Here is a 26,132-nt window from a genome sequence, read left to right as displayed (position 1 = left end):
TCTCTGTCTTCCCTACACTTATCTTTGACCCCAGGGGACCACAAGCTAGTAAAAGTGGTGAGAGAACAGTTGTCATCATAGAATCAATAAAAATATATACTAATGGTTATAGCAATAGAAAAGAAACAATACGGATGAATCTTAAAACTACCATGCTGAGTGAAAGAAGCTAGACACAAAAGACATATACACACAATACAACTTCATTTACTATATGAAATTCTTAGAATAGGGACAACTAGGGTGACAGAAAGCATGAAGCTGGGACAAAGAAAAGAGACTAAGAGCAAAAGAGCACATTTTAGGGTGACAGAAATGTTTTATATGTTGATCATAGTGAGGGGAGGTATACACATTTGTTAAAATTCATTAAACACTTCAAGTGGGTACACTTTATTCTATATAAATTATACCCCCAATAAAGCCGATTTTACAATACATGTGTATATGTGTATAAATGTGTGTGTGGGGGTGTGTGTATGTATGACTCTTCTTAGAGTTAAATCATGGAAATATAAAAAAAGATACGGCTGCTTTTCCTAGAAAAATGTGTATATGTGAAGTTTTATATACGATTTAAGGGATTTGAGGTCAAGCTCTCAAAGCCCATGGATCCTAGATGGAGAACCTTAGTATAAACCTGTATAAATCCAGTATTCTAAAATTCTGAGGATTAGTCTGAATGTGTACACATTGTAAGGGGGATAAGGAGGTGATTAGTCACAAAAGCATAGTTTTACCAAGAAGTATACAGTGTGCAGGTAGTGGCAATGATGAAAGAGAATTATGTTTTGTTAATACAATTATTAACATTACTTTCAAGCAAATGTACTAACTATAGAGGTACTCATTTCCATCAATAACTTACCCTCAGCTTGATGGTGTAGATTGTAAAACTCACGGGCAATGATATCTGCCAGCTTCTCACACCATTTTTTGGATGGACAGAAAAGTAATACTGAATGGTTATCACGAACGGTCTCATAACATAAACTAACAACATGGTCCTCATCTCCCTAAAAAAGAAAAATAGCCACTCTAGTGGTACTTTCAAAACATTATCTTATTAAAGTCACATATTTTGCTTCATGGAGAAGGCTTTTCTACTCAACTGATAAAAATCAGTTACAAAGTCAGTAACAAAATGAAGAAAAAACAAAAAGAGAGAAAAAAAGCCTCCTTATGATGCAAGATAAGAAGGAAGTATCTTCTATGCAGTCAACCAACACTGATAGACCACGAGACCTCAGGTAATGAGGATATAATGGTGAGCAAAAGAAAGTCAAGGTCCTATCTTTAAGGGGTTTAGGTCTCACTGGGGAAACATTAAAGTACTAAACAAACAAATGTAAAATACAACCATAAGATGTATTATAAAGAGAGTTTCATGATGTTTTGAAGACTCATTTTTTTTCTTATTAAAGTGTAGTTGAGACTTCCCACTGTGGCTCAGTAGTAACAAACCTGACTAGTATACACGAGGATGCAGGTTTGATCCTTGGCCCCACTCAGTGGGTTAAGGATCCAGTGTTGCCGTTAGCTGTGGTGTAGGTCGCAAATGCGGCTCAGATCTGGCATTGCTGTGGCTGTGGTTAGGCCAACAACTGCAACTCTGTCAGATTTGACCCCTAGGCTGAGAACTTCCATATGCCAAGGGTATGCCACCCCCCAACACACACCAAGAGAAAAAAAAAAAAGTATAGTTGATTTATAATGTTTCTTCAAAGAAGATTCATATTTGAAATAAATTTGACAGATCTGAAAGAGGTTTCCCTGGGAAAATGATGATTTAGTTGAGATGTGAAGAAAAGGAAGCATTATCTTAATGAAAGGTAACTGAGAGATAGGCAGAAAGGCACACTTCAGGCAGAACAAACACTATACATAAATATACAATGTTCTCAAAATTAAGTGGTCAGTATATGTAACTGGATTAATTAGTTCATTAATCCATTCATTTATTAAACAAATATTTAATATGTGCCAGATATTATTCTAGGCACTAGGGATGGAGAACAAAGCAGAAAAAAAAAGCCCTGCCCTCAGAATGTCTTTACTCCAGTAGGAAGAGATAGATAAAAACGAGATTAGTAAAACATGTAGCATGTTCAATTTTGAAAAGTGTGAAAGAAAAAAAAAAGAAGAAGAAAAGAAAATAGGAACCAGGAATGAGAGAACACTAAAATTTAAATAAGGTGACCAGGAATTCCCACTATGGTGCAGTGGGATCAGCAGCATCTTGGGAGTGCTGGAATGTAGCTTTGAATCCTGGCGTGGCACAGTGGGTTAAGGATCCAGCATTGCCACAGCTGCAGCTTAGGTCACAACTGCAGCTTGGATCTGATCCCTAGCCTAGGAACTCCATATACCGCAGCAGGGGCAAAAACTGAAATAAATAAATAAATAAGGTGGCTAGGGAAAGTTTGAGAAATTGACAACTGAGAAAAGGTGCAACTAAAGATGAAATAGTAAACCTTACTGATGCTTGGGGCAAAGCACTCAAGAAAAGAACCTGAGGCGGGAGATTACTGGCATATTATGGAACAGCAAAAAGGCTGTGGAGGAGGAAGTAGAAGGAATATAGCAAAGTGAAGGCAGAGCACTAAGCAGGTGGGGCAGATCATGGAGGGGCTTGCAGGCTACTCTAAAGATGTTGGCTTTCATTCTAAATGAAACAGGTGGAGTTCCTTAGTGGCTTAGCAGTTAAGGATCCTGCATTGTCACTGCTGTGACTCAGGTCCCTGTTACGGCGTGGGTAGTTAGATTCCTGGCCCAGGAACTTCTGCATGTCGCAGGCAAGCAGCACCCCCCACCCCCCACCAAAAAAAAAAAAAAAGAAAGAAACAAGGAACTATCACAGGTTTTTGAGCAGAACAATAACATGTTCTGTTCATTTTAAATAAATCACTAGTTCTTGATTTAAGCACAGACTGAAGGGGACAAGGAAGGAGGCAGAGATCAATTATGAGGTTATTTCGGCGTTCCTATTGTGGCTCAGTGATACTAGAACTCCTCTAGTGTCCATGAGGACGTGGGTTCAATCCCTGGTTTTGTTCAGTGGATTAAGGATCCACTACTGCTGTGAGCTGCTATATAGATCACAGATGCAGCTTGCAGCCCATGTCGCTATGACTATGGCATAGGCTGGCAGCTACAGCTCCAGTTCACCCCTAGCCTAGGAACTTCCATATGCCACGGGTTTGGCCCTATATCATTGCAGCACTATATACAATAGCCAAGACATGGAAACAATCTAAGTGTCCATTGACAGAGGAGTGGATCAAGAAGATGTGGTACATATATACAACAGAATATTGCTCAGCCATCAAAAGGAAAGAAATAACGGCATTTGCAGCAACATGGATGGACTTAGAAATTATCATGCTAAGTGAAGCTAGTCAGATAGTGAGACATCAATATCATATGCTATCACTTACATGTGGAATCTAAAAAAGGACACAATGAACTTCTTTGCAGAACAAATACTGACTCACAGACTTTGAAAAACTTATGGTTTCCAAATGAGACAGGTTGGGGGGTAGGGGATGGGCTGGGGGTTTATGATGGAAATGCTATAAAATCAGGTTGTGATGATCATTGTACAACTATAAATGTAATAACATTCACTGAGTAATAAATAAATAAATAAAATTTTAAAAGTCAAACAGAATCTACCACTTAAAAAAAAAAATTATGATGCTATTTCAATAATCCAGGTAGGAAGTCAAAGTGATTTAAATAGGGTAGAGGCATAGACATGATAATAGAAGATATGGAAGATTAACTGAATATATTTACTTATATATTTATTGAGGTAACCAAGGCACAGTCAAGTGAAATTTGGGGTACAGAGCAAAGCAATTAAGATTCCATACCAAATGCACACCTGTGAGGGTACTGAAACACATGAATTTAGTCCTATTTCCAGCTCCAAATTTACCCTTAACTATTTCAGTACTCAGAGGTACAGCTCAGCATAAAAACAGATGCCTCACACCACAGAAGATGAGTCAGTTCTTTAATCTCAGGACTGAAGAATCAGGCATAGAAAAATACCATGAAGTAAAACTTTATAAATGTATTTAGGGTATGGGGTGGGGCGATTTATCACTTATGCATTATTTATTTATTTATTTATTTATTTTTTGTCTTTTTGCTATTTCTTTGGGCCGTTCCCACAGCATATGGAGGTTCCCAGGCTAGGGGTCAAATCGGAGCTGTAGCCACTGGCCTATGCCAGAGCCACAGCAACATGGGATCCGAACCGCGTCTGCAACCTACACCACAGCTCACGGCAATGCCGGATCGTTAACCCACTGAGCAAGGGCGGTGACCGAACCCGCAACCTCATGGTTCCTAGTCGGATTCGTTAACCACTGCGCCATGACGGGAACTCCTAGATGTTATGCATTTTTAAATCAAATTTCATTTTTACAATACCAAAGATAAGCATACCCCATTTTATGGATGAGGACACTACATTCAGAGAAGTTATATGATTCAATTAATATCACAGTCATATCAATTATCCCTATTAAGTATCAGAAGGAGGTCCATCTCACTCCAAACAATGATGTTTTTTCCACTCTACTATATTATACCTATATCATTTAACAAAAGGTCAATTTTCCACATTAGTGTTTAACATAAACTAAACCATAAGAAAATCTTTTTCCAGTTAAAAAGAAAAATCTATAAAAATTTACTTTTTTTATTATTTTCACTTATAGGAAATGATAACTATATTAAACACAATTTAATGTAGACACAGCTACATTTTCTCTCTCATCAATACTACTAATCCCTTAAGATAAAACCAATTAGCTTAATATTAGTAATTGTTCTTTTTTATTGTTTTTTTGTTTGTTTTTTGGCTGCACCCCCAGCATGTGAAAGTTTCCGGGCCAGGGATCTAACCCACTGCAGTGACAATGTTGGATCCTTAACCCACTGTACCACAAGGGAACTCCTAGGAATCTTTCCAATGGATATGTAATAAAATTCAAATATTCGTACCCCCTGCTTAACTCAAAAACTATGAACAACTTTCTAGAAAATGCAATCAAACACAAAGTAATGGTAGTAATTATATAAAAATACTGATTTACCTTCACTTGTATCATGGGTTGAAATTCCCTCACAAGGTTCATTGAAGAGTCATAAATGCAATTTCCAATTTTAACTGATTCCAGTAGTGGTACAGGGCGAAATTCAGTGTGGTAGAGTTCAGCATTCAACCAGGAAGCCACAAGCTCCAAATTTGGAAGAGTGGCACTCATGCCAACAATCTGCACAGCATTAGACAAAGGACTGGCTAAATCTGCCTGGCTGTAAAAAACAAATGAAAATTATGTTAAAAGACACACAATATTGATTATAAATAGTGCCAAAAATATTCTTGGTCATATCTTTTAGTATGTGGGTGCACAAAATTCTTTAGAGGATATACCTAGGAATAAATTGCTAGGTCATATATTATCTTCAATTTTATTAGATAATGTCAAGCTATTTTCCAAAGAGACTACACCAAAGTAACATACCCACAATCCAAGTATGTTTTTTTCCCAGTTTTATTGAGATATAATTGATATAGAGCACTGCAGAAGTTAAAGGTATATAGTAACATAGTGATCAGACTTACATACATCATGAAAAGATTATCACAGTAAGTTTAGGGAACATCCTAAACATTACCTCATACAACATTAAAGAAACAGAAAAAGTTTTTTCCTTGTGATGAGAACTCTTAGGATTTACTCTCAACAACTTTCATATGTAACATACAGCAGTATTAATTACACTTATGTTGTACATTACATCCTAAATACTTATTTGCCTTATAAAAGGGAGTTTATAGGAGTTGCCATTGTGGTGCAGCAGTAATGAACCCAACTAGTATCCATGAGGATGCGGGGTTCGATCCCTGGCTTTTCTCAGTGGATTGAGGATCTGGAGTTGCTATGAGCTGTGGTGTAGGTCACAGACATGGCTTGGATGCCAAGGTGCAGTGGCTGTGGTGTAGGCCAGTAGCTGCAGCTCTGATTTGATCTCTAGCCTGGGAACTTCCCATATGCCACAGATGTGGCCCTAAATAAATTAATAAATAAATAAAAGGAAGTTTATTCCTTCTACTGCCTGCATCCAGTTCCCCTGCCCACACCCTTGCCTTTGGTGATCACAAATCTAACCTCTTTTTCTATGAGTCTGTTCGTTCTTAAAGTATAAGTGACCCACAAAACTATGTTAGTGACACAACACAATGATTCAATATTCCACACGTTTCAAAATGGTCACCATGGAGTGCCCATCGTGGTGCAGCGGAAACAAATCTGACTAGGAACCATGGGGTTGCAGGTTCGATCCCTGGCCTTGCTCAGCAGCAAGGATCTGGCGTTGCTGTGGCTGTGGCATAGGCTGGCACCTAACCTAGCCTAGGAACCTCCATGTGCTGAGGGTGCAGCCCTAAAAAGACAAAAAGATTTAAAAAAAAAAAGATAATCATAACAACCCTAATTATCATGTCTTCATACAAAGATATTACAGTTACATGCTACATTCCCCACACTGTATACTTCACACCCATGACTCATTTATTTTGCGACCAAAGTTTATATCTCTTAATCTCCCTATTTACTTCCTCCCCCAAGACCCCCATCTTTCTGGCAACCATCTGTTTGCTCTGTTTTTTAGATTCCACATATAAGTGAAATCATTCGGAATTTGTCATTCTCTGTCTCACTTATTTCCCTTAGCATAATATCCTCTAGGTCCACCCATGTTGTTGCAAATGGAGGATTTCCTTCTTTCTCGTGGCTGAAAAGTGTTCCATCATATGTAAATACACCATTTTTTGTTTATCCATTCACCTACTAATGGGTGTTTAGGTTGCTTCCATACTTTAGCTATTGCAAATAATGCTGCTTTGAACCTAGGGGTACATGTACCTTCTTCGAATTAGTGTTTTTGTTTTCTTTGGATAAATACCCAGGGGTAGAACTGGTGGATCATATGGCAGTTCTATTTTTAATTCTTTGAAGAATCTCCATACTGTTTTCCACAATGGCTGAACCAAATTATGTTCCCACCAATGGTGCAGCTGGGTTCTTTTTCTCTATATCCTTGTTGTTATATGTTGTCTTTTTGATAAAAGCCATTCTGGGAGTTCCCGTCGTGGCTCAGTGGTTAACGAATCCAACTAAGAACCATGAGATTGCAGGTTCGATCTCTGGCCTTACTCAGTGGGTTAAGGATCCAGTGTTGCCGTGAGCTGTGGTGTAGCTTGCAGATGCTGCTCAGATCTCGTGTTGATGTGGCTCTGGCGTAGGCCAGCATCTACAGCCCCAGCCTGGGAACCTCCATATGCTGCAGCCCTAGAAAAGGCAAAAAGACAGAAAAAAAAAAAAGCCATTCTCACAAGTGGTGGCTGGCACGAGATTTACCAACTCTAATTAATATAACTTAGTCAAACTTTCGTTCATAGCTTAATTTTTATCACTGTGAGGTGATATTGTTTCAATTTGTACTTCCCTGTGATTAGTGATGTTGAGCATCTTTTCACGTGCCTATTGGCCATCTGTATGTCTTCTTTGGAAACATGTCTATTCAGACTTTCTGCCCATTTTTTAACCTGTTTTTTTAATGCTGAGTTATATGAGTTATTTGTATGCTTGGGAATTAAACCCTTATTGATGTATTGTTTGCAAAGATTTTCTCCTATTCAGTATGTGGCTTTCTTGTTTTGTTGATAGTTTCCTTCCCTGTGCAAAACCTTTTTAGCTTGATATGTCTCATTTGTTCGTTTTTGCTTTTTACCCTTGCCTGAGCAAACACAGTCAAAAAATATTACTAAGACTAACATCAGTGAGCATACTCCCTATGTCTTCTCCTACATGTTTTATGGTTTCAGGTCTTACATTGAAGTCTTTTTTTTTTTTTGTCTTTTTAGGGCTATACCAGTGGTATATGGAGGTTTCCAGGCTAGGGGCCAAATTGAAGCTGTAGCTGCCAGCCGACACCACAGCAACACCAGATCCGAGCTGCATCTGCAACCTACACCACAGCTCGTGGCAATGCTGGGTCCTTAACCCACTGAGTGAGGCCAGGAATCAAACCTTCATACCCATGGATGCTAGTCAGATTCATTTCCACTGAGTCACGATGGGATCTCCTCTTACATTTAAGTCTTTAACCCATTTTGAATTTATTTTTGTGCATGGTGTGAGAAAGCAGTCCAGTTTGATTCTTTTGCATGTAGCTCTCCAATTCTCCCAACAGCATTTATTGAAATGGCTGTGTCTTTGCCATTGTATATTGTTGCCTCCTTTGTCATAGATTAATTGCCCAAAGAAGTGTGGGCTCATTTCTGGGCTTTCTAATCTGTTCCACTGATCTATATGTCTGTTTTTATGCCAATACCATACTATTTTGATAACTGTAGCTTTGTAGTATAGTCTGAGGTCAAGAAATGGATACCTCCAGTTTTGTTATTTCTCAAGATTGTTTTGGCTATTCAGGGTCTTTTGCGTTTCCATAGAAATTTTGGAATTGTTCAAATTCTGTGAAAAATAATTTTTTTTTGCTTTTTAGTGTCACACTATTGGCATGTGCAGGTTCCCAAGCAAGGAGTCTAATCAGAGATACAGCTGCTGGCCTATGCCACAGCCACAGTAATGTGGGATCTGAGCCATGTCTGCGATCCATACCACAGCTCATGGCAACACCAGATCCTGAACCCACTAAGCAAGGCCAGGGATCGAACCCGCAACCTCATGGTTCCTAATTGGATTCGTTTCCACTGCACCATGACAAGAACTCCATGACTTGGTATTTTGATAGAGATTGCACTAAATCTGTAGATTGCCTTGGATAGTATGGTCATTTTAACAATATTGGTGGGAAGGATCAAGATGGCAGAGGAATAAGATGTCATGCTCACCTTCTCCCACAAACACATCAAAAAAACACATATACATGTAGAACGATTTGCACAGAACATCTACTAAACGCTGGCAGAAGAACTTAAACCTCCAAAAAGGGCAAGAAACCCTCGATGTAACTGGGTAGAACAAAAGAAAAAAAGAAAAAAAAAAAGAAAAGGAATCGGGATAGGACTAGCATTCATGAGAGGGAGCTGTGAAAGAGAAAAGGAACCCACACCCTGGGAAGCCACCTAACCAACGGGGATATTGGATGAGACAGAGGGACTTCAAAGTGGCTGAGAAAAGCACAGCACCTAGAATGTAGCGGGAAAAGCAGAGTAAGAGCCGCACAGATCATCTGCACCACCACCCCAGACACTACAGCCTGAGATGCTCCAGTGGGGGCTGGGTGCTGAGACTCAGGCTCTAGAGGTCGGTTCCAGGGAGAGGACTAGTGTTGGCTGTGTGGAGACAGCCTGAGGAGCTAAGAAGCGGTGTACCATGGACTGGGGAGCAGAACACCACAGCTGAGGGAACCCAGGAGGAGGTCTGGGCCCACAGGGAAAGCAAGGTGCCATTGTTGGGGAGGGCAAGAGGAGGATTCCATAGGAATTTCAAAGGGCAGGGCACCTCTGGCATAGCCTACTGATGGCAAGAGGTCACTTGCTGAGGCTACAGGAGACCAGGTGCTTCTTTGGGGGTTGGAGGGGCCTGGCTAAGCGCAAAGCGATGCCTCTTATGTAATCTACAGGCACCAGAACAAACCACTCCCCTTGGAACACACCCACCCTGCTGCTGCCACTGCCAAAACTCTGGGCAGCACCCACATGCTTGATTACTATCCCTTCCCAGGAACCTGAAACCAGGAGGAGCTTGTTCAGCACCTCCTATGTGGGCTAAGAGGGACAGGGTGCTTCTTGCAGGGTCTAAGGTGGCAGGGGTAAATCCCACAGTTATCTCTGAATCCAGAGATGGGCATGGCCCACCACCACTAGGCTTCTGAGAACAGGCACTACTTGCAGCCCCAATCACCTAAGAGGGAAACACAGAGAAGGGCACTGTGACTGAACACCACCTGTTGTTGCTCTCACTCCACTGGGAACACACACCCCACTGCTGGTACTGCCAAATGCTCTGTGCACCTCTTAAATCTGCCTAAGGCTCATTACCACTTCCCAGGGCCCAGCAACTAGGAGTAGCCTGTGCCACCGTCCTGCAGGTCCTTGCTACTGTCAAGAGCCCAGCAACCAGACACTAACTACTAGCCCTACCCATTGCCTCCTTCTCACTGTAAACACACTTAGCACCCTGGGGATAACAGCATGCTCACACCAAAGAAAGAAACAGCAAATATCCAAACTCCCACACCAAAAATAAATAGTAAGCCCCCCACAAAAGACAAAGGGGTACTCTTGCATATAAATAGCCCTCCAAGACTACAGTTTGGCTTCCCTAAACTCACAGATAAAGGAAAACATAAGCAAGATGAAGAAGCTCAGGAACCACTCCCAGTTAAAAGAAAAGGAGAATTCACATGAGACAGCAAGCAATGAAACAGACCTCTGCAGTCTGATAGATACTGAGTTCAAAAGGGAGACAGTGAAAATACTGAAGAAATTAAGTCTAAATATCAAAGAATTAAGAGCAGATATAAACAGTAATGCAGATTGCTTTAGAAAGGAAGTAGAAAATATAGGAGGAACCAAGAAAAATTAGAAAATTCATTTTCAGAGACACAAACTGAGCTAAAGTCACTAAAAAGCAGGATGAATAATGCAGAGGAACAAATTAGTGACTTGGAAGATAGAATAATGGAAATCACCCAATTAGGACAGCAGCTAGAAAGCCAAATGAAAAAAAATTAAAGCAATATAAAAGATCTATGGGATAACATAACTACACATAATAGGAATTCCAGAAGGAGAAGAAACAGAAAAGGGGATTGAAAATTATATGAAGAAAATACATCTGAAAACTTTCAAAATCTAAAGAAAACAGATATCAGATACAGGAAGCATAGAGCCCCAAACAGGCCCACACCAAGACATAATAAAAATGGCAAAAGTTAAAGAGAGGATTCTAAAGGCAGCAAGAGAAACACAAAGTGTTAATTATAAGGGAACCCCCATAGGGCTATCAGCTGATTTCTCTACAGAAACTACAGGCCAGAAGAGAGTGCAAGATATATTCAAAGGTCTAAAAGGGAAAAATTTGCAGCCTTACTCTAGCCAGCAAGGATATCATTTAAATTAGAAGGAAAAATAAAGAATTTCTCCAACAAACAAAAGCTAAAAGAGTACAGCAATACTAAACCCATTTAAAAGAAATACTGAAAGGGCTTCTCTAAATAAATAACAAGAAGAAATAGGATGGAGGAAATCACAATTGAAAAGCAATCACTAAATAACCCAGTATAACCCCCCCCACTAAATAACCCAAAGTGGGGGGGCAGACTACCGTAAAAGTCACAATAAACACAAGGAACAGCAAAATGACAAGCATAAAGATATTAAAAAAGGACTTCAAAATCACAGAATGTGTGGAAGGAAAGTAAGAAAATCTAAACTCTTTTGTTTTTTTAATAATGTGTTTGAGCCTATATGATTATCATGCTAAAGCAAGCAGATACAGGAAGGGGTTAATATACTTAAAAAAAGAGGGCAGAGGGCAACCACAAATCAAAACCAAACATTACATTCACAAAAACTAAAAAGAAGAGGACACAAGCATAAAATAAATGTAAATCATCCCACCAAAAAAAAATAAAGGAACAAAGAAGAAACACAGAATCAACTGGAAAACAAGGTTTAAAATGACAATAAATACATACTTATAAATAATTACATTATATGTCAATGGACTGAATGCTCCAATCAAAAGACATAGAGGGCAGTTCCCATCATGGCCGAGTGGAAATGAATCCGACTAGGAACCATGAGGTTGCAGGTTCAATCCCTAGCCTCACTCAGTGGGTTAAGGATCTGGCATTGCTGTGGCAGCAGCGTAGGCCAGCAGGTACGGCTCCTATTTGACCACTAGCCCGGGAACCTCCATATGCCATGGATGTGGCCCTCAAAAGACAAAAAAGACCAAAAAAAAAAAAAAAAAAGACATAGAGGGATAGATTGGATAAAAAAGCAAAGACCTACAATATGCTGTCTACAAGAGACTCACCTTAGGGCAAAGGACACATGTAGATTGAAAGTGAGGGGATGGGAAAAGATATTTCATGCCAATGAACAAGACAGAAGCAAGAATTGCAGTATTCATATCAAACAAAAGACTTTAAAATGAAGGTTGTAAAGAAAGACAAAGAAGGAATTCCCATTGTGGCTCAGTGGTTAATGAATTCAGCTAGGAACCATGAGGTTGTGGTTCAATCCCTGGCCTTGCTCATTGGGTTAGGGATCCGGTGTTGCTGTGAGCTGTGGTGTAGATCACAGACGCAGCTTGGATCTAGTATTGCTGTGGCTCTGGCGTAGGCTGGGTGGCTACAGCTCCAATTAGACCCCTAGCCTGGGAACCTCCATATGCTGCGGGAGCAGCCCTAGAAAAGGTGAAAAGACGAAAAAAAAGAAAAAAGACAAAGAAGGACACTATTTAATGATAAAAGGATCCATTCAAGAGGATGTTACAATCATCAATATATATGCCCCTAATATAGGAGCACCCAGATAGATACATACAACAAATACTAACAGACATAAAAGGAGAAATTGATGGGAATACAATCATAGTAGGAGACTTTAACACCCCACTCTGATCAATGGACAGATCCTCTAGACAGAAAATCAATAAGGCAACAGAGATCCTAAAGAAAACAAAAGAAAAGTTCTAATTCATTGACATTTTCAGGACGTTACATTAAAAAAAAAATCAGAATATACATTCTTCTCAAGTACACATGGAATATTCTCAAGGACTGACCACATAATGGGGCACAAAGCTAACCTCAACAAATTTAAGAGCATAGAAATTATTTCAAGTATCTTCTCTGACCACAATGGCATGAAACTAGAAATCAACCACACAAAAAGGAGAAAAAACTAACTACATGGAGACCAAACAACATGCTACTAAAAAAAAAAAAAAAAGGGGGGGGGGGGCCAATGAGGAAATCAAGAAGGAAATTAAAAAATACCTCAAGACAAAGGATAATGAAAATACAACCATTCAATGGAGTTCCTCTCATGGCACAGTGGTTAACAAATCTGACTAGGAACCATGAGGTTGTGGGTTTGATCCCTGGCCTTGCTCAGTGGGTTAAGGATCCAGTGTTGCCATGAGCTGTGGTGTAGGTTGCAGGCATGGCTTTGATGCCATGTTGCTGTGGCTCTGGCATAGGCTGGAGGGTACAGCTCCGATTCGACCCCTAGCCTGGAAATCTCCACATGCTGTGGGAGTGGCCCCAGAAAAGGAAAAAGACAAAAAAAAAAAAGACAAGGAAGGAAAAAAAAAATACAACCATTCAAATTCTATGGGACGTGCAAAAGCAGTGCTTAAAAGGAAATTCACAGCTATACAGGCCTTCCTCAAAAAAAGAAAAATTTCAAATTGACAACTTAACCCCCACCTAAATGAATGAGAAAAAGAAGAACAAACAAAACCTAAGGTCAGAAGAAGGAAGGAAATCATAATCAGAGATGAAATTGATAAAACAGAGATTGAAAAAACAATAGAAAAAAATTAATAAAACTAAAAGCTGATTCTTTGAAAAGGTAAAAAAAATTGAGAAACCTCTGGCTAGACTCACCAAGAAGAAGAGAGAAAAAAAACCCAAATAAAACAAAATAAGAAATGAAAAAGGAGACATCACAACAGATACTGCAGAAATACAAATAACCATAAGAGAATACTATGACCAATTATATGCCAATAAATTTGACAACCTAGAAGAAATGGACAACTTTCTAGAGACTTACAGCCTGCCAAAACTGAATCAAGAAGAAGTAGATCAACTGAACAGACCACTAGATCACTAGAAATGAAATTGAATATGTAATAAAAACACTGTCTACAAACAAAAGTCCAGGACCAAATGGCTTCACAGGCAAATTCTACCAAACATACAAAGAGGAACTTATACCTACCTTCCTTAAACTTTTCCAAAAGGTTGAAGGAGAAATACTCCAAAAGATATTCTATGAAGCCAACATCACCCTAATGCCAAAACCAGACAAAGATACTACCAAAAAAGGAAACTATTGGTCAATATCTTTGATAAATATTGACACAAAAACTCTCAACAAAATTTTAGCCAACCGAATCCAACAACATATCAAAAAGATCCTACACTGTGACCAAATGGGATTCATCCCAGGTTCACAAGGATGGTTTAACATACACAAATCAATCAATGTCATACACCTCATTAATAAAAGAAAAGTCAAAAATCACATGATCATCTCAATAGATGCAGAAAGAGCACTGACAAAGCCTAACATCCATTCATGATAAAACTCTTACCAAAGTGAGTATAGAGGGAACATACCTTAACATAATAAAAGCCATTTATGACAAGCCCATAGCAAATATACTACTCAATAGAAAAAAGCTGAAAGCCTCCCCACTAAATTATGGAACAAGACAAGGATGCCCATTCTCTCCACTGTTATTCAACATAGTATTGGAAGTCCTAGCCACAGCAATCAGACAAACAAAAGAAATAAAAGATAACAAAATTGGAAGAGAAGAGGTCAAATTGTGACTGTATGCAGATGATGTGATACTCTACATATAGAAAACCCTAAGGACTCAACCCAAAACTTCTTGAACTGATCAACGAATTCAGCAAAGTAGCAGGATATAAGATTAACATTCAGAAATCAGTTGCATTTCTGTACACTAACAATGAAATACTAGAAAGGGAATACAGGAGCTCCCATTGTGGCGCAATGGTTAACGAATCCGACTAGGAACCATGAGGTTGCAGGTTCGATCCCTGGCCTTGCTCAGTGGGTTGAGGATCTGGTGTTGCTATGAGCTGTGGTGTAGGCTGCAGACGCGGCTCAAATCCCAAGTTGCTGTGGCTGTGGGAGCGGCCCTAGAAAAGGCAAAAAGCCAAAAACAAACAAACAAAAAAAAAGGAATACAAAAATACAATAACTTTTAAAATTGTACCCCCAAAAATTCAATACCTAGGAATAAACCTGACCAAAGACCGTGAAAGACTTACATGCTAAGAACCATAAAACATTAATCAAGGAAATTAAAGAGGATGCAAAGAAATGGAAAGATATTCCATGCTCCTGAATTGGAAAAATTAATATAAAAATGTCCATATTACCCAAAGCAATATACAGATTCAAAGCAATCCCTATCAAATTACCCATGACATTTTTCACAGAACTATAACAAGTAATCCAAAGATTTATATGGAACCACTAAAGACCCAGAATTGCCAAAGCAATCCTGAGAAACAAAAACCAAGCAGGAGGCATAACTCTCTCAGACTTCAGGCAATATTACAAAGCCACAGTCATCAAGACAGTGTGGTACTGGTACCAAAACAGACATACAGACCAATGGAACAGAATAGAGAACCCAGAAATAAACCCAGACCCCTTTGGTCAATTAATCTTCGATAAAGGAGGCAAGAATATAAAATGGGAAAAAGATGGTCTTTTCATCAGGTATCGCTGGGAAACCTGGACGGCTGTATGCAATTCAATGAAACTAGAACACACCCTCACATCATGCACAAAAATAAACTCAAAATGGCTTAAAGAGTTAAGTATAAGACAAGACACCATCAAACTCCTAGAAGAGAACATAAGCAAAACATTCTCTGACATCAACCTTACAAATATTTTCTAAGGTCAGTCTCCCAAAGCAACAGAAATAAAAGCAAAAATAAACCAATGAGACCTAATCAAATTGACAAGCTTTTGCACAGCAAAGGAAACCATTAAAAAAAAAAAAAAAAAAGACAACCCACAGAATGGGAGAAAATATTTCCAAACAATTCAACTGAAAAGGGCTTCATCTCTAAAATATACAAACAACTTACACAACTCAACAACAACAAAACCAACAACCCATTGGAAAAATGGGCAAAAGACCTGAATAGACAGACATTTTTCCAAAGAAGATATACAGATGGCCAAAAATCACATGAAGAAATGCTCAAGGAGTTCCCGAGGTGGTGCAGTGGTTAACGAATCCAACTAGGAACCATGAGGTTGCGGGTTCAATCCCTGCCCTTGCTCAGTGGGTTAATGATCAGGCGTTGCCGTGAGCTGTGGTGTAGGTTGCAGATGCTGCTCGGATCCTGTGTTGCTGCGGCTCTGGCTTAGGCTGGCAGCTACAGCTCCGATTAGACCCCTAGCCTGGGAACCTCCATATGCCGCGGGAGCGGCCCAAGAAATGGCAAAAAGACAAAAAAAAAAAAGAAATGCTCAACATCCCTGATTATTAGAGAAATGCAAGTCAAAACTACTATGAGGTACCACCTCACACCAGTCAGAATGGCCATTATTAATAAGTCCACAAATAACAAATGCTGGAGAGGGTGTGGAGAAAAGGGTACTCCTGCATTGTTGGTGGGAATGTAAATTGGTACAACCACTATGGAAAATAGTATGGAGTTACATCAATATATAACTACCATATGATAGAGCAATCCCACTCTTGGGCATATATCTGGACAAAACTTTCTTGGAAAAAGACATGTACACCTGCATGTTCATTGCAGCACTATTCACAATAGCCAAGACATGGAAACAACCTAAATGTCCATCCACAGATGAATGGAGTAAGAAGATGTGGTGTACATACACAATGGAATACTACTCAGCCATAAAAAAGAACAAAATTATGCCATTTTTTGTTGATACCAAACTGTATCAACCATATGCTATCACATATGTATGATATCACTTATATCTGGAATCTAATATACAGCACAAATAAACCTTTCCACAGAAAAGAAACTCATGAACTTGGAGAATAGACTTGTTGGTTGCCAAAAGAGAGAGGGAGGGGGATGGAATGGGGTGGACTGGGAATTTGGGGTTAATAGATGCAAATTATTGCCTCTGGAATGGATAAGCAATGAGATTCTGCTGTATAGCACTGGGAGCTCTATCTAGTCACTTATGATGGAGAATGATGGAGGATAATGTGAGAAAAAGAATGTATATATGTATGTGTGACTGGGTCACTTTGCTGTACTGTAGAAAATTGACAGAACACTGAAATCCAACTAAAATGGAAAAAATAAAAATCATTAAAAAAAAAGAAATATAATACTCTTCAAAAATCAGGAAAAAAAAAAAACAATATTGATCCTTCCAATCCATTAACACAGCATACCTTTCCATCTGTTTGTGTGTCTTCAATTTCTTTTATCAGTGTCTTGTACCTCTCTGAGTACAAGTCTTCTACCTCCTTAGACTTATTTCTAGGATATTTATTCTTTTTGATGCAGTCATAAAACAGATTATTTTCTTAATTTCTTTCCAATAATTTCTTCTTAGTATATAGTAACACAAAAGATTTCTGTATATTAATTTTGTATCTTGCAATTTCACATAATTTATTGATGAGCTATGGTAGTTTTTTGGTGGTGTTTTTAGGGTTTTCTATGTATAGTATCATGTCATCTGCAAATAGTACCAGTTTTACTTCTTCCTTTCCACTTTGGATTTCTTTTATTTCTTTTGCTTGTCTGACTGCTATGGCTAAGACTCCCAATAATATGTTGAATAAAAATGGTGAAATTGGAATTTCATCTGTGTTTATTGTTCCACATCTTTTTACCACTTAATATTATCAATAGGTTAGCCATTTGGACAGTATGTGGTAATATCTCTTTGAAGAAAGAGGTAATTTATATTCCCTTGATTAGTAATGAGAATAAGCGTCATTTCTTGTTTAGAGACCATCAGGACACCTTATAAATGTCTATTCAAGTTCCTTGCCCACTGATACATTAGGCTGTATTTTCTTCTCACTGACTTGTACATGTCTCAAGTACAATTGACACAATTGTTGATAATGACACTTATACAGTCATTACAGTGTAACACTAAATATTTATCTAAACAAAATTAAGATATAAATATATTTGGAAAATGGGAAAATAATGTGAAGATAAAGAGAGAGTAGGGGTGGGTGGTGGAGGAGATTGGGTAGGGTGAGTAAAGAATATTAAAAAAAGCTATATCTTCATCTTCCATAGGAAGATGTCAATATGCAATCTTTAAAACTAAAAACTCAAGTAGCTATATTTAAAGATAGCACTGTAAATAAAATTTTTTAAAAGCTATAAAAGTTGAAAGTAGTTACCTCTGGTAAGTAAAGAATAAAGAAATGCTTTTTTTCATAATTAGTCTTAACTACTTAAATAAGATGTGTATATAGCTAACAAAAACAAAAACTAAACTTTAAAAATTCTGTCATAAAATTGGTTAGCAGTCAAAAATTTAATGTTTTTAAGGTTTCCAAAATAATCTAAAAATCAGTCATTCTTAAGTACTTCTTGCGAAACAAAAATGAACTGCCATACAAGAGCTTTTTCTAAATAAGTACTATCCTCTTTTGATTTACTTAACTCCTACTTACTATGCACTTTTCCAAACACCTTCTCAACACTGTTCAGAATCTTAGGAACTTAGTAATTTCAGGTACTTACCAAGATGCTGATTTCTGAGTAATATAGCAAATCTTGGTCAGCAAAAGTTCCAGCAGATACCCTCGGTGAGAGTCTCCCAGCATATGCAATTCATCCACCACCACCATTCCTAAAGAGGTTTTCCAGATACTAGGTTTTAATGAAACTCATAATTCAAGGAAGAATTTTAAAAGACTCAGTATCTCATATAATAAGTAGCTGTCATTACAACACATTGTAGATGATGCGAATTTCTAACCATAAGACAAAAATCAGATTCCATATAATAGACAATTCCTTTCTAAAATATTTCAGGTATCATAAGTGGTCTTACTACAATGTATTCTGGATCTAAAAATCAGTGATTAGCTAAGTCAGATCTAATTCAGAGAAAACTGCCTCTCATTACTCTGACACTTTTTAATTGGCAACCTTGTAGAAATACATGGACAATAAGAATCAAAGACATCTATGACAACTATTCAGTGGGTTGACTTTTCTATGGGAAAAACAGCCAGGGTAACCATACTGATGTTAGCAAGTTGCTTAGAAAAACAGAGTCAGGTCAAGAAGAAATAAAAGATTTTAAGAGATGTTTTTGTTTGATCATGGTAGACTAGTGACTCACCTTACTATAAAACATAAATTTGATTATAATTCCCTTCTCCCCACTTGGAGAATCTAAGCAGTTTATACACTTAGAATAATGCTCAAGAATTACTGAGCATTGGCATTCCCTTTGTGGCTCAGCAGTAACAATCCTGACTAGTATCCATGAGGATGTAAGTTTGATCCCTGATCCCGATCAGTAAGTTAAGGATCCAGCATTGCCATGAGCTGTGGTATAGGTTGCAGACGCGGCTCAGATCTGATGTTGCTGTGGCTGCGGTGTAGCTACAGCTCCAATTAGACACCTAGCCTGGGAACTTCCATATGCCTCAGGCGTGGCCCTAAAGAAGATAGATAGATAGATAGATAGATAGATAGATAGATAGATAGATAGAGAGTTACTGAGCATTTGTTATCAATCAATAACTTCTTAAGTTAAACATTTTCATAACATCATAGTTTCCACGTACACTGGTGTCTGCCCAACAAATCCCCCCCCAGAAGATATTTCAGACTGTTTCCTAAGAACACATGATGCACTCTTTCCTCATCAGTAAGCTATTTCCAAATTATACTGTATGATGAGTTATTTCAACATTCATTCATTCATCCAAAAAAATATTTATTCCACCTAGCATGCCAGGCACTCTGCTAGGAATACTGGATATAACACTTAATCTGATACAACAAAATTTGACAATTCTGATACAAAGTGATGAATATGAGCTCTCTCTCCAAAACTTACAGAGCAGAGCCCATGTCTCATTAATCCTTGATTTCATTCCAGATCCCTACCCCACCCTACCCTAACTCTAGCATTTTAAGTTCACCAGGATCACAATGAGTGATGAGCTAACTGATATGCTTGCAGCTTCTATAACTATTTTCCTCCTGTTGCTATGTCTACATAGTGGGCTTTCCCAAGTGATTTAAAAAAAAAAAAAAAAAAGGTTTAAGTAGAAAAGTCCCAAGCTCAAATACAGTGCCAATTTCTGCAGCTCCCTACTATTTTGCTGCTAAATGGTAGCTTCTGGGTCTAGGCCTAATCTAGATGCCATAGTACCAGAATATGATGAAGAATACATATATACAGTAATTACAGAAATGGGAGAGTGTTTCTTCTATTCTTGGTAAACTTTAGACAGAAAGAAGCAATGAGAAACGACTTGAGGGCTCAAAGATATCCTCTATGTTTTGTAAAACATACAAGGAAAAACACAAAGAAGAAGAGTCAATAACATCAGGAGCATGCAAAACTTTTTTTTTTTAACAAAGAATTCCTAACTTTACAGATGCCAATTCTTACCTTCAGAAGTAGATAACAGACAAGAGAATAAAACCTAAGACACAGAGAAATCACAACAGCTCCACTCCATTCTATCAAAAAACAGCAGGAGAAAGTATATACATATTCTGTATTTGCTCACCCAATAGATCCATCTTTTTTTCCTCTATGAGTCGATTGATCAGACCATTAGCTCTCTCAATTGTGCAGACAGCAATATCCAAAGAAGAGAAATGCCTTGTTGGAGTGGTACTGCCCATATAACCATCTACTTTTATTCCTACTTCCTGAAATAGACTCTGAATAGAGTAAAAAGTAATAATACAGGTGAAAATATTTGCATTTCATGAATTTTAAATTGGTTCTTTCCAAGAACATATACATTAGTATCCAAAAACACTTATCATATTACTGTTAGTTATCCTGGCCAAGGCACACTGGTTCTTTTTAGAATAATATACTAAAAATACAGAGTTTAGAATGACAAAATTCAGTATAGAGATTTTCTGTTTAGACAGAATCAAGCAGGAATTCTCACTGTGGCACAATAGGTTTGAGCCACAGCCCAGCACGGTGAGATAAGGATCTGGCATTGCCTCAGCTATGACTTGGCTTGCAACTGAAGCTCGGATCTGATCCCTGGCCTGGGAACTCCATGTGTCATGGGACAGCCAAAAAAAGGAAGAAGAAAAAAAAAAGACAGAATCAAATAGAAAGGCATATTTAACTGATGAGTTCTAAGACTTCTCCATAGAAATTAAAATTAAAGGAAAACTACCTTAAGCACTAATTTTTTAAATTTTTTTATTATTATTTCCCCAATACAATTTTTTTTCGTACTGTATAAAGCACTAATATTTTTAATCTAATAAGCAGGGAACCAGCTCTTTAACACTAATGTATTATTTTCAGAAACAAATTTATACTTCATGAGGAGCATATTCTCATTATCCCACTAAAGACTAGTATTTTGAATAATGGAAGAAAAGTTTTTAAAAGTCAAATGCAGCAGGACTTTGATGCTAATTTTTTCTTTTCTTTTTTTTTTTTTTTTTTTTTTGCTTTTTAGGGCTACACTCACAGTATACAGAGGTTCCCAGGCTAAGGGTCGAATCAGAGATACAGCTACCGGCCTACGCCTCAGCCACAGCAAAACAGGACCCAAGCCAAGTCTGCGACCTACACCACAGCTCATGGCAATGCCGGATCCTTAACCCACTGAGCGAGGCCAGGGATCGAACCCACAACCTCATGGTTTCTAGTCGGAATTGCTTCCACTACGCCACAACAGGAACTCCGATGATAATTTTTTTTAGTTTAACTTTCAACTAACATAGCTTCTTTCACAACTTCAAACTTAGTACAGAACATTACCTGGAGATAGTATTTCTTCTCTTTAGCCACAGAGACAAAGGGCAGAATAAATAGAGCTTTCTTCCGCATTTCCAAAACACGCTTCAAAATAAGTAGTTCAGCAACAAGAGTCTTTCCAGCACTTGTAGGAGCTGAAACATGTTATTCCAAAAGGTTTTCACAGAAAGTAGTAGTATCTGATATAGTGCATTAATAAATGTTTTAAATCATATCCAGGAACTATGTAGCCTAATGCTAACCTAGCATTAAGGCCCCAACTAGGGCCTCACCCTCGGCATATGGAGGTTCTCAGGCTAGGCGTCTAATCAAATCAGAGCTACAGCTGCCGGCCTACACCAGAGCCACAGCAATCAGGATCTTAGCCTCATCTGCGACCTACACCACAGCTCACAACGCCAGATCCTTAACCCCCTGAGTGAAGACAGGGATCAAACCCACAAGCTCATGGTTCCTAGTGGGATTTGTTTCCACTGAGCCACGACGGTAACTCCAAATGCCCCTGATTTTAAGCCAGCCTTCTAAATACTTTCACGCTGAAAATAGAGACTTAAATCTTTACATCAGTAATAAATAATGAATAATATTGAATACCTAGCTTATACCTAAAGATACTTTCCTTTAAGTACTGAATACTTAAAAGCCCTGCTTTGAGGAAGGGGATAAACAGCTTTAATATACTGTGATAGGAACTATTATAGAAGTTGAGGGAAAAGAGCTGTATGGAAGCTATGGAAAGGAAACAGAACTTATGAAGAGGGAAAAAGGAACTTATGAAGAAGGGAAAAAGGAAAGTCAAGCAAATGTGCAAAGGCCTAGAGGAAAGCCTGGTATATTCAGAAGATAATAAGTTATTCAGTAAGTCTGAAATATAAACTATAAGTGGAGGGCTGTAAAAGAGTTATGAAAGTGCCACATGAAGAAGAGTTTTATAACCCCACCATAAAAGGAGTTTAGAATTTATCCTGGGAGTTCCCACTGTGGTTCAGTGGTAACAAAACCAACTAGTATCCATGAGGATGCAGGTCCAATCCCCAGCCTTGCTCAGTGGGTTAAACATCCAGCATTGCCATGAGCTGTGGTGTAGGTCACAGACACAGCTCTGCCTGGCATCGCTGTGGCTGTGGCGAAGACGGACGGCTGCAGCTCCAATTCCACCCCTAGCATGGGAACTTCCATATGCCGCAGGTGTGGCCCTAAAAAAAAAAAAGAATTTATCCTGAAAGTAATGCAGAGTGACTAGTGAGTTTTCCAAAAGGAGTGACAAAATCATATTTGCACCTTTTTTTTTTTTTTTTGGTCACACCCAGGGCATATGGAACTGACCTGGGCCACTGCAGTGACTACGAAGAATACCCACTGGGCCATGTGGGAACTCCCGTATTTGTACTTTATGGAGATCATTTTGGCTGCAGGAGTAAATCAAGAGGAGAAAGAAAAGAGAAACTAGTTACAGAGCTACGGCATAAAACAGAAGAAAGATGATAGTAACCTAGGTAATGGACCTAAGAACAGATTGGTGGTCAGAATCAAGATATCTGAGGTAACAGAGATTGGACTTGGTGATTAATTAATGTGAGGTGGTGACCAGAGTTATGAATGACACCCAAATTTTTGTTTAAGCAACTGAAATGGTCAGGCCATTCTACCACTATTACTAACTGCCACTAGGTAGCATGCACTGAGTATTTCCTATGTGCCAAAAGCACTCAGGACTTGTGCTCGCTCTCTCGAGCTCACGTGCGCTCTCTCTCTCCCCCCACTTCCACCCTCTCTCAAGTAACTGACAAGGTTACACAACCTCAACTTATATCTATTGATAGTTAATTCTCTAATTATTTTTGGCAGCTGTAATGAAAATTCTGGATGACTCATTTTCAGAGAAAACTGATAATAGGAAGTGCATCTTACCAAGTAACTGGATTCTAAAGTCAGTAAACTAAACACAGATGGTTAAAAATTACATAAGTCAAAAGTTGCCCTTGAAAGTCCATATGAATCTTCCATAAAGTACATTACACAGGATTTTGTGTGTACAATTCTGTATATGCAGGTCAATTTATAAACATATAATGTATAATGTTTCCACACTGAAAAGCAACTGAGATCACCTGAGGGGGAGAGCACATTTACATCTCCCATTGCACACTCACTCTGGGCTATATGTCTATTAAGAGGAATGGGAGGCAGGTAGCTCTCTTTAAATTGTTGGGTTTTCAACTTCTCCCAAAAACCATGTACTAGAATTTATACAATTTAAGTACACATATGATGAAACTCTGCTTCTCATATATTTAAAAACTTTCTCTAGGGAGTTCCTGTCATGGCTCAGCGAATCTGACTAGTATACATGAGGACACGGGTTCGATCCCCGGCCACCCTCAGTGGGTTAAGGATCCAGCATTGTCGTGAGCTGTGGTGTAGATCACAGACACAGCATGGATTCTGCATTGCTATGGCTGTGGTGTAGGCCGGCAGCCACAGCTCTGATTCGACCCCTAGCCTAGGAACTTCCATATGCTGCACCTGCAGCCCTAAAAAGACAAAAACAAAAACAAAAACAAAAAACAAACCCAACTTTCTCCAGTTATAAAGAAACTCAACTATGTAATCTGCCTTATCTCAAATGAGTATCCTTTAAATTCGCAATGTCTTAAAAATAGTAGAGAAATTTGCACAAATTTGAATACCTGAATAGACTAAATTCTTTCCTTCCAGGACTTGTCCAAGCAAAAGGCACTCAGCCTGCCATTCAAACATCTTTTTTACACCAAAACTGTGATATTTCTCCAGAACCACTGTAGGAAGTCCCCAATTAGCCAATAGCAGCTTGTCCATTTGATCATCAGGAAACATTTGTTTGCATTCCCCTTTTAGGGAAAAAAGAAAGAAAGAAAGGAATTAATAGTTGAATAACTTTAGTTCCAACATATGACTTCAGTAATTAGCCTTCCACTGTGTTTTGGAATTTCTCTGTGTTGGAAAGAGACTATACTACATGCCGACACAAAGCACACTCAACATAAGGATCTGTAAGGAGTACTGGGTTACCATTAGGAGTGAATCCCCTGCAGGTGATGAGATTTGGCCAACTGCTAAGTTGTTTCCAGAAACAAAGGTCGAAAGAGCCAGAAACCACTTGACTATTAACTACCAGGCGTAGTAACGGGCTGAGTATGGGCTGAAAGCTTGCTGTCAATAGAAAGTGACCTGCCCCACCAGGCCGAAGTCACAAACTGAGAAGGGGAGTAGAAGCCGAGCAGGCCACGCAAACAAGCGAGCTCCGCGTGGCGAGGACACCTCCCTACAAGTGGCCCGCTTGCGCCGTCCACCTCCCCCGGCTGCCCGCGGAGTGCGGGGAGTACCTGCAGCTCTGGCTGGCAGGCGGCCGCCGTCCTTCAGGCTGCGTCGCAGACCTGCAGGGGGGCTCAGCACGGGCCCCGAGTGGATCAAGGGGCTGTCAAAGCTGTCACCGCCGCTTCCCAAAAGGGAGTCTGAACTCGATGCTGAACGTCTCCGCTTCCCATTCCATCGCGTTAGATTCATAGCGAAATCTTCTTGGCAGTTTAGGGAGAGACACAGTCCCAGCGCCCTCCTATTCGGGAGAAACCCGGCCTGGTGACAGATGCGGCCGCCATCTGCCCGCCACAGTTTTCAAACCCAGGCCTCCCAGCCCGCCCCGGAACCATAGAGTTCTCAGAGGCGAGAGTAACCTGAGCACCATAGAAACTTGAGGAAGGAGCGGCTCTCCACGGTGTTACAGACCTCCAGCCTCTCTGCTCAGTTACTGGTTACTGTAAGAGAACCAAAGTTGAACCTACATTAAAACGGGGGGAAAAAAAACAGACTCAGCATATACAAACTCCAGTTAAACTGATTCCCGTTTATTACCTGGTTGCACTATTCGTTTCACCAAGCAATATCTAGTAAGGGAAAGACCTGCTTTGAAGAGGCAGGGCTTTTCTATAGCACTAAAAATCTCAAAAGGATCAGTCCAGTTAAAAAAACAAAAACAAAAACAAAAAAAACTCCAATACAAATCTGGGAAATAAAAGAATCGATTCTCTTGTGAAAATATACCTTTAAAATTTTTTCGAAAAAAATTCTAAAATTCCACAAGATGGAGACATTACTCCATGAAGAAAACATTTTTCTCAGTTACCTATGATGCAGTCATTTATTGAGTATCTACTATGTGCTAAGCACTGGATATATCACAGGGAAATGGCATGAAATGGCTCCTGCTTTTGAAGCGAAAGAACCTATAGAAGACAGACATTAAACTATTTTTAGTTAATGGATAATTTAAAATCATACTAATGTTCAGGCAAAAAAA

At 39.0% G+C, this 26,132-nt stretch overlaps 1 protein-coding gene across 1 annotated transcript in view; it reads right to left on the bottom strand.

Annotated features, from left to right (window-relative positions):
• Positions 1-25,460, bottom strand: part of POLQ (DNA polymerase theta) — a 127,496-nt gene extending 102,036 nt beyond the window's left edge. The window contains exons 1-7 of the mRNA XM_047791315.1: positions 25,162-25,460; positions 24,487-24,666; positions 21,800-21,930; positions 20,568-20,724; positions 18,553-18,661; positions 5,109-5,328; positions 869-1,016 (exon numbers count right to left, since the gene is read on the bottom strand). Coding sequence (XP_047647271.1) covers positions 869-1,016; positions 5,109-5,328; positions 18,553-18,661; positions 20,568-20,724; positions 21,800-21,930; positions 24,487-24,666; positions 25,162-25,342 — 1,126 coding nt within the window. The 5' untranslated portion in view covers positions 25,343-25,460. The remainder of the gene's footprint in view (positions 1-868; positions 1,017-5,108; positions 5,329-18,552; positions 18,662-20,567; positions 20,725-21,799; positions 21,931-24,486; positions 24,667-25,161) is intronic.
• Between the last annotated feature and the right edge of the window lie 672 nt (positions 25,461-26,132).

Source organism: Phacochoerus africanus, chromosome 1 (genome assembly GCF_016906955.1).
Source record: "Phacochoerus africanus isolate WHEZ1 chromosome 1, ROS_Pafr_v1, whole genome shotgun sequence".
NCBI lineage: Eukaryota > Metazoa > Chordata > Mammalia > Artiodactyla > Suidae > Phacochoerus > Phacochoerus africanus.
Note: the sequence above shows the minus strand (reverse complement) of the source record. Positions and strands in the feature narration are given on the sequence as shown.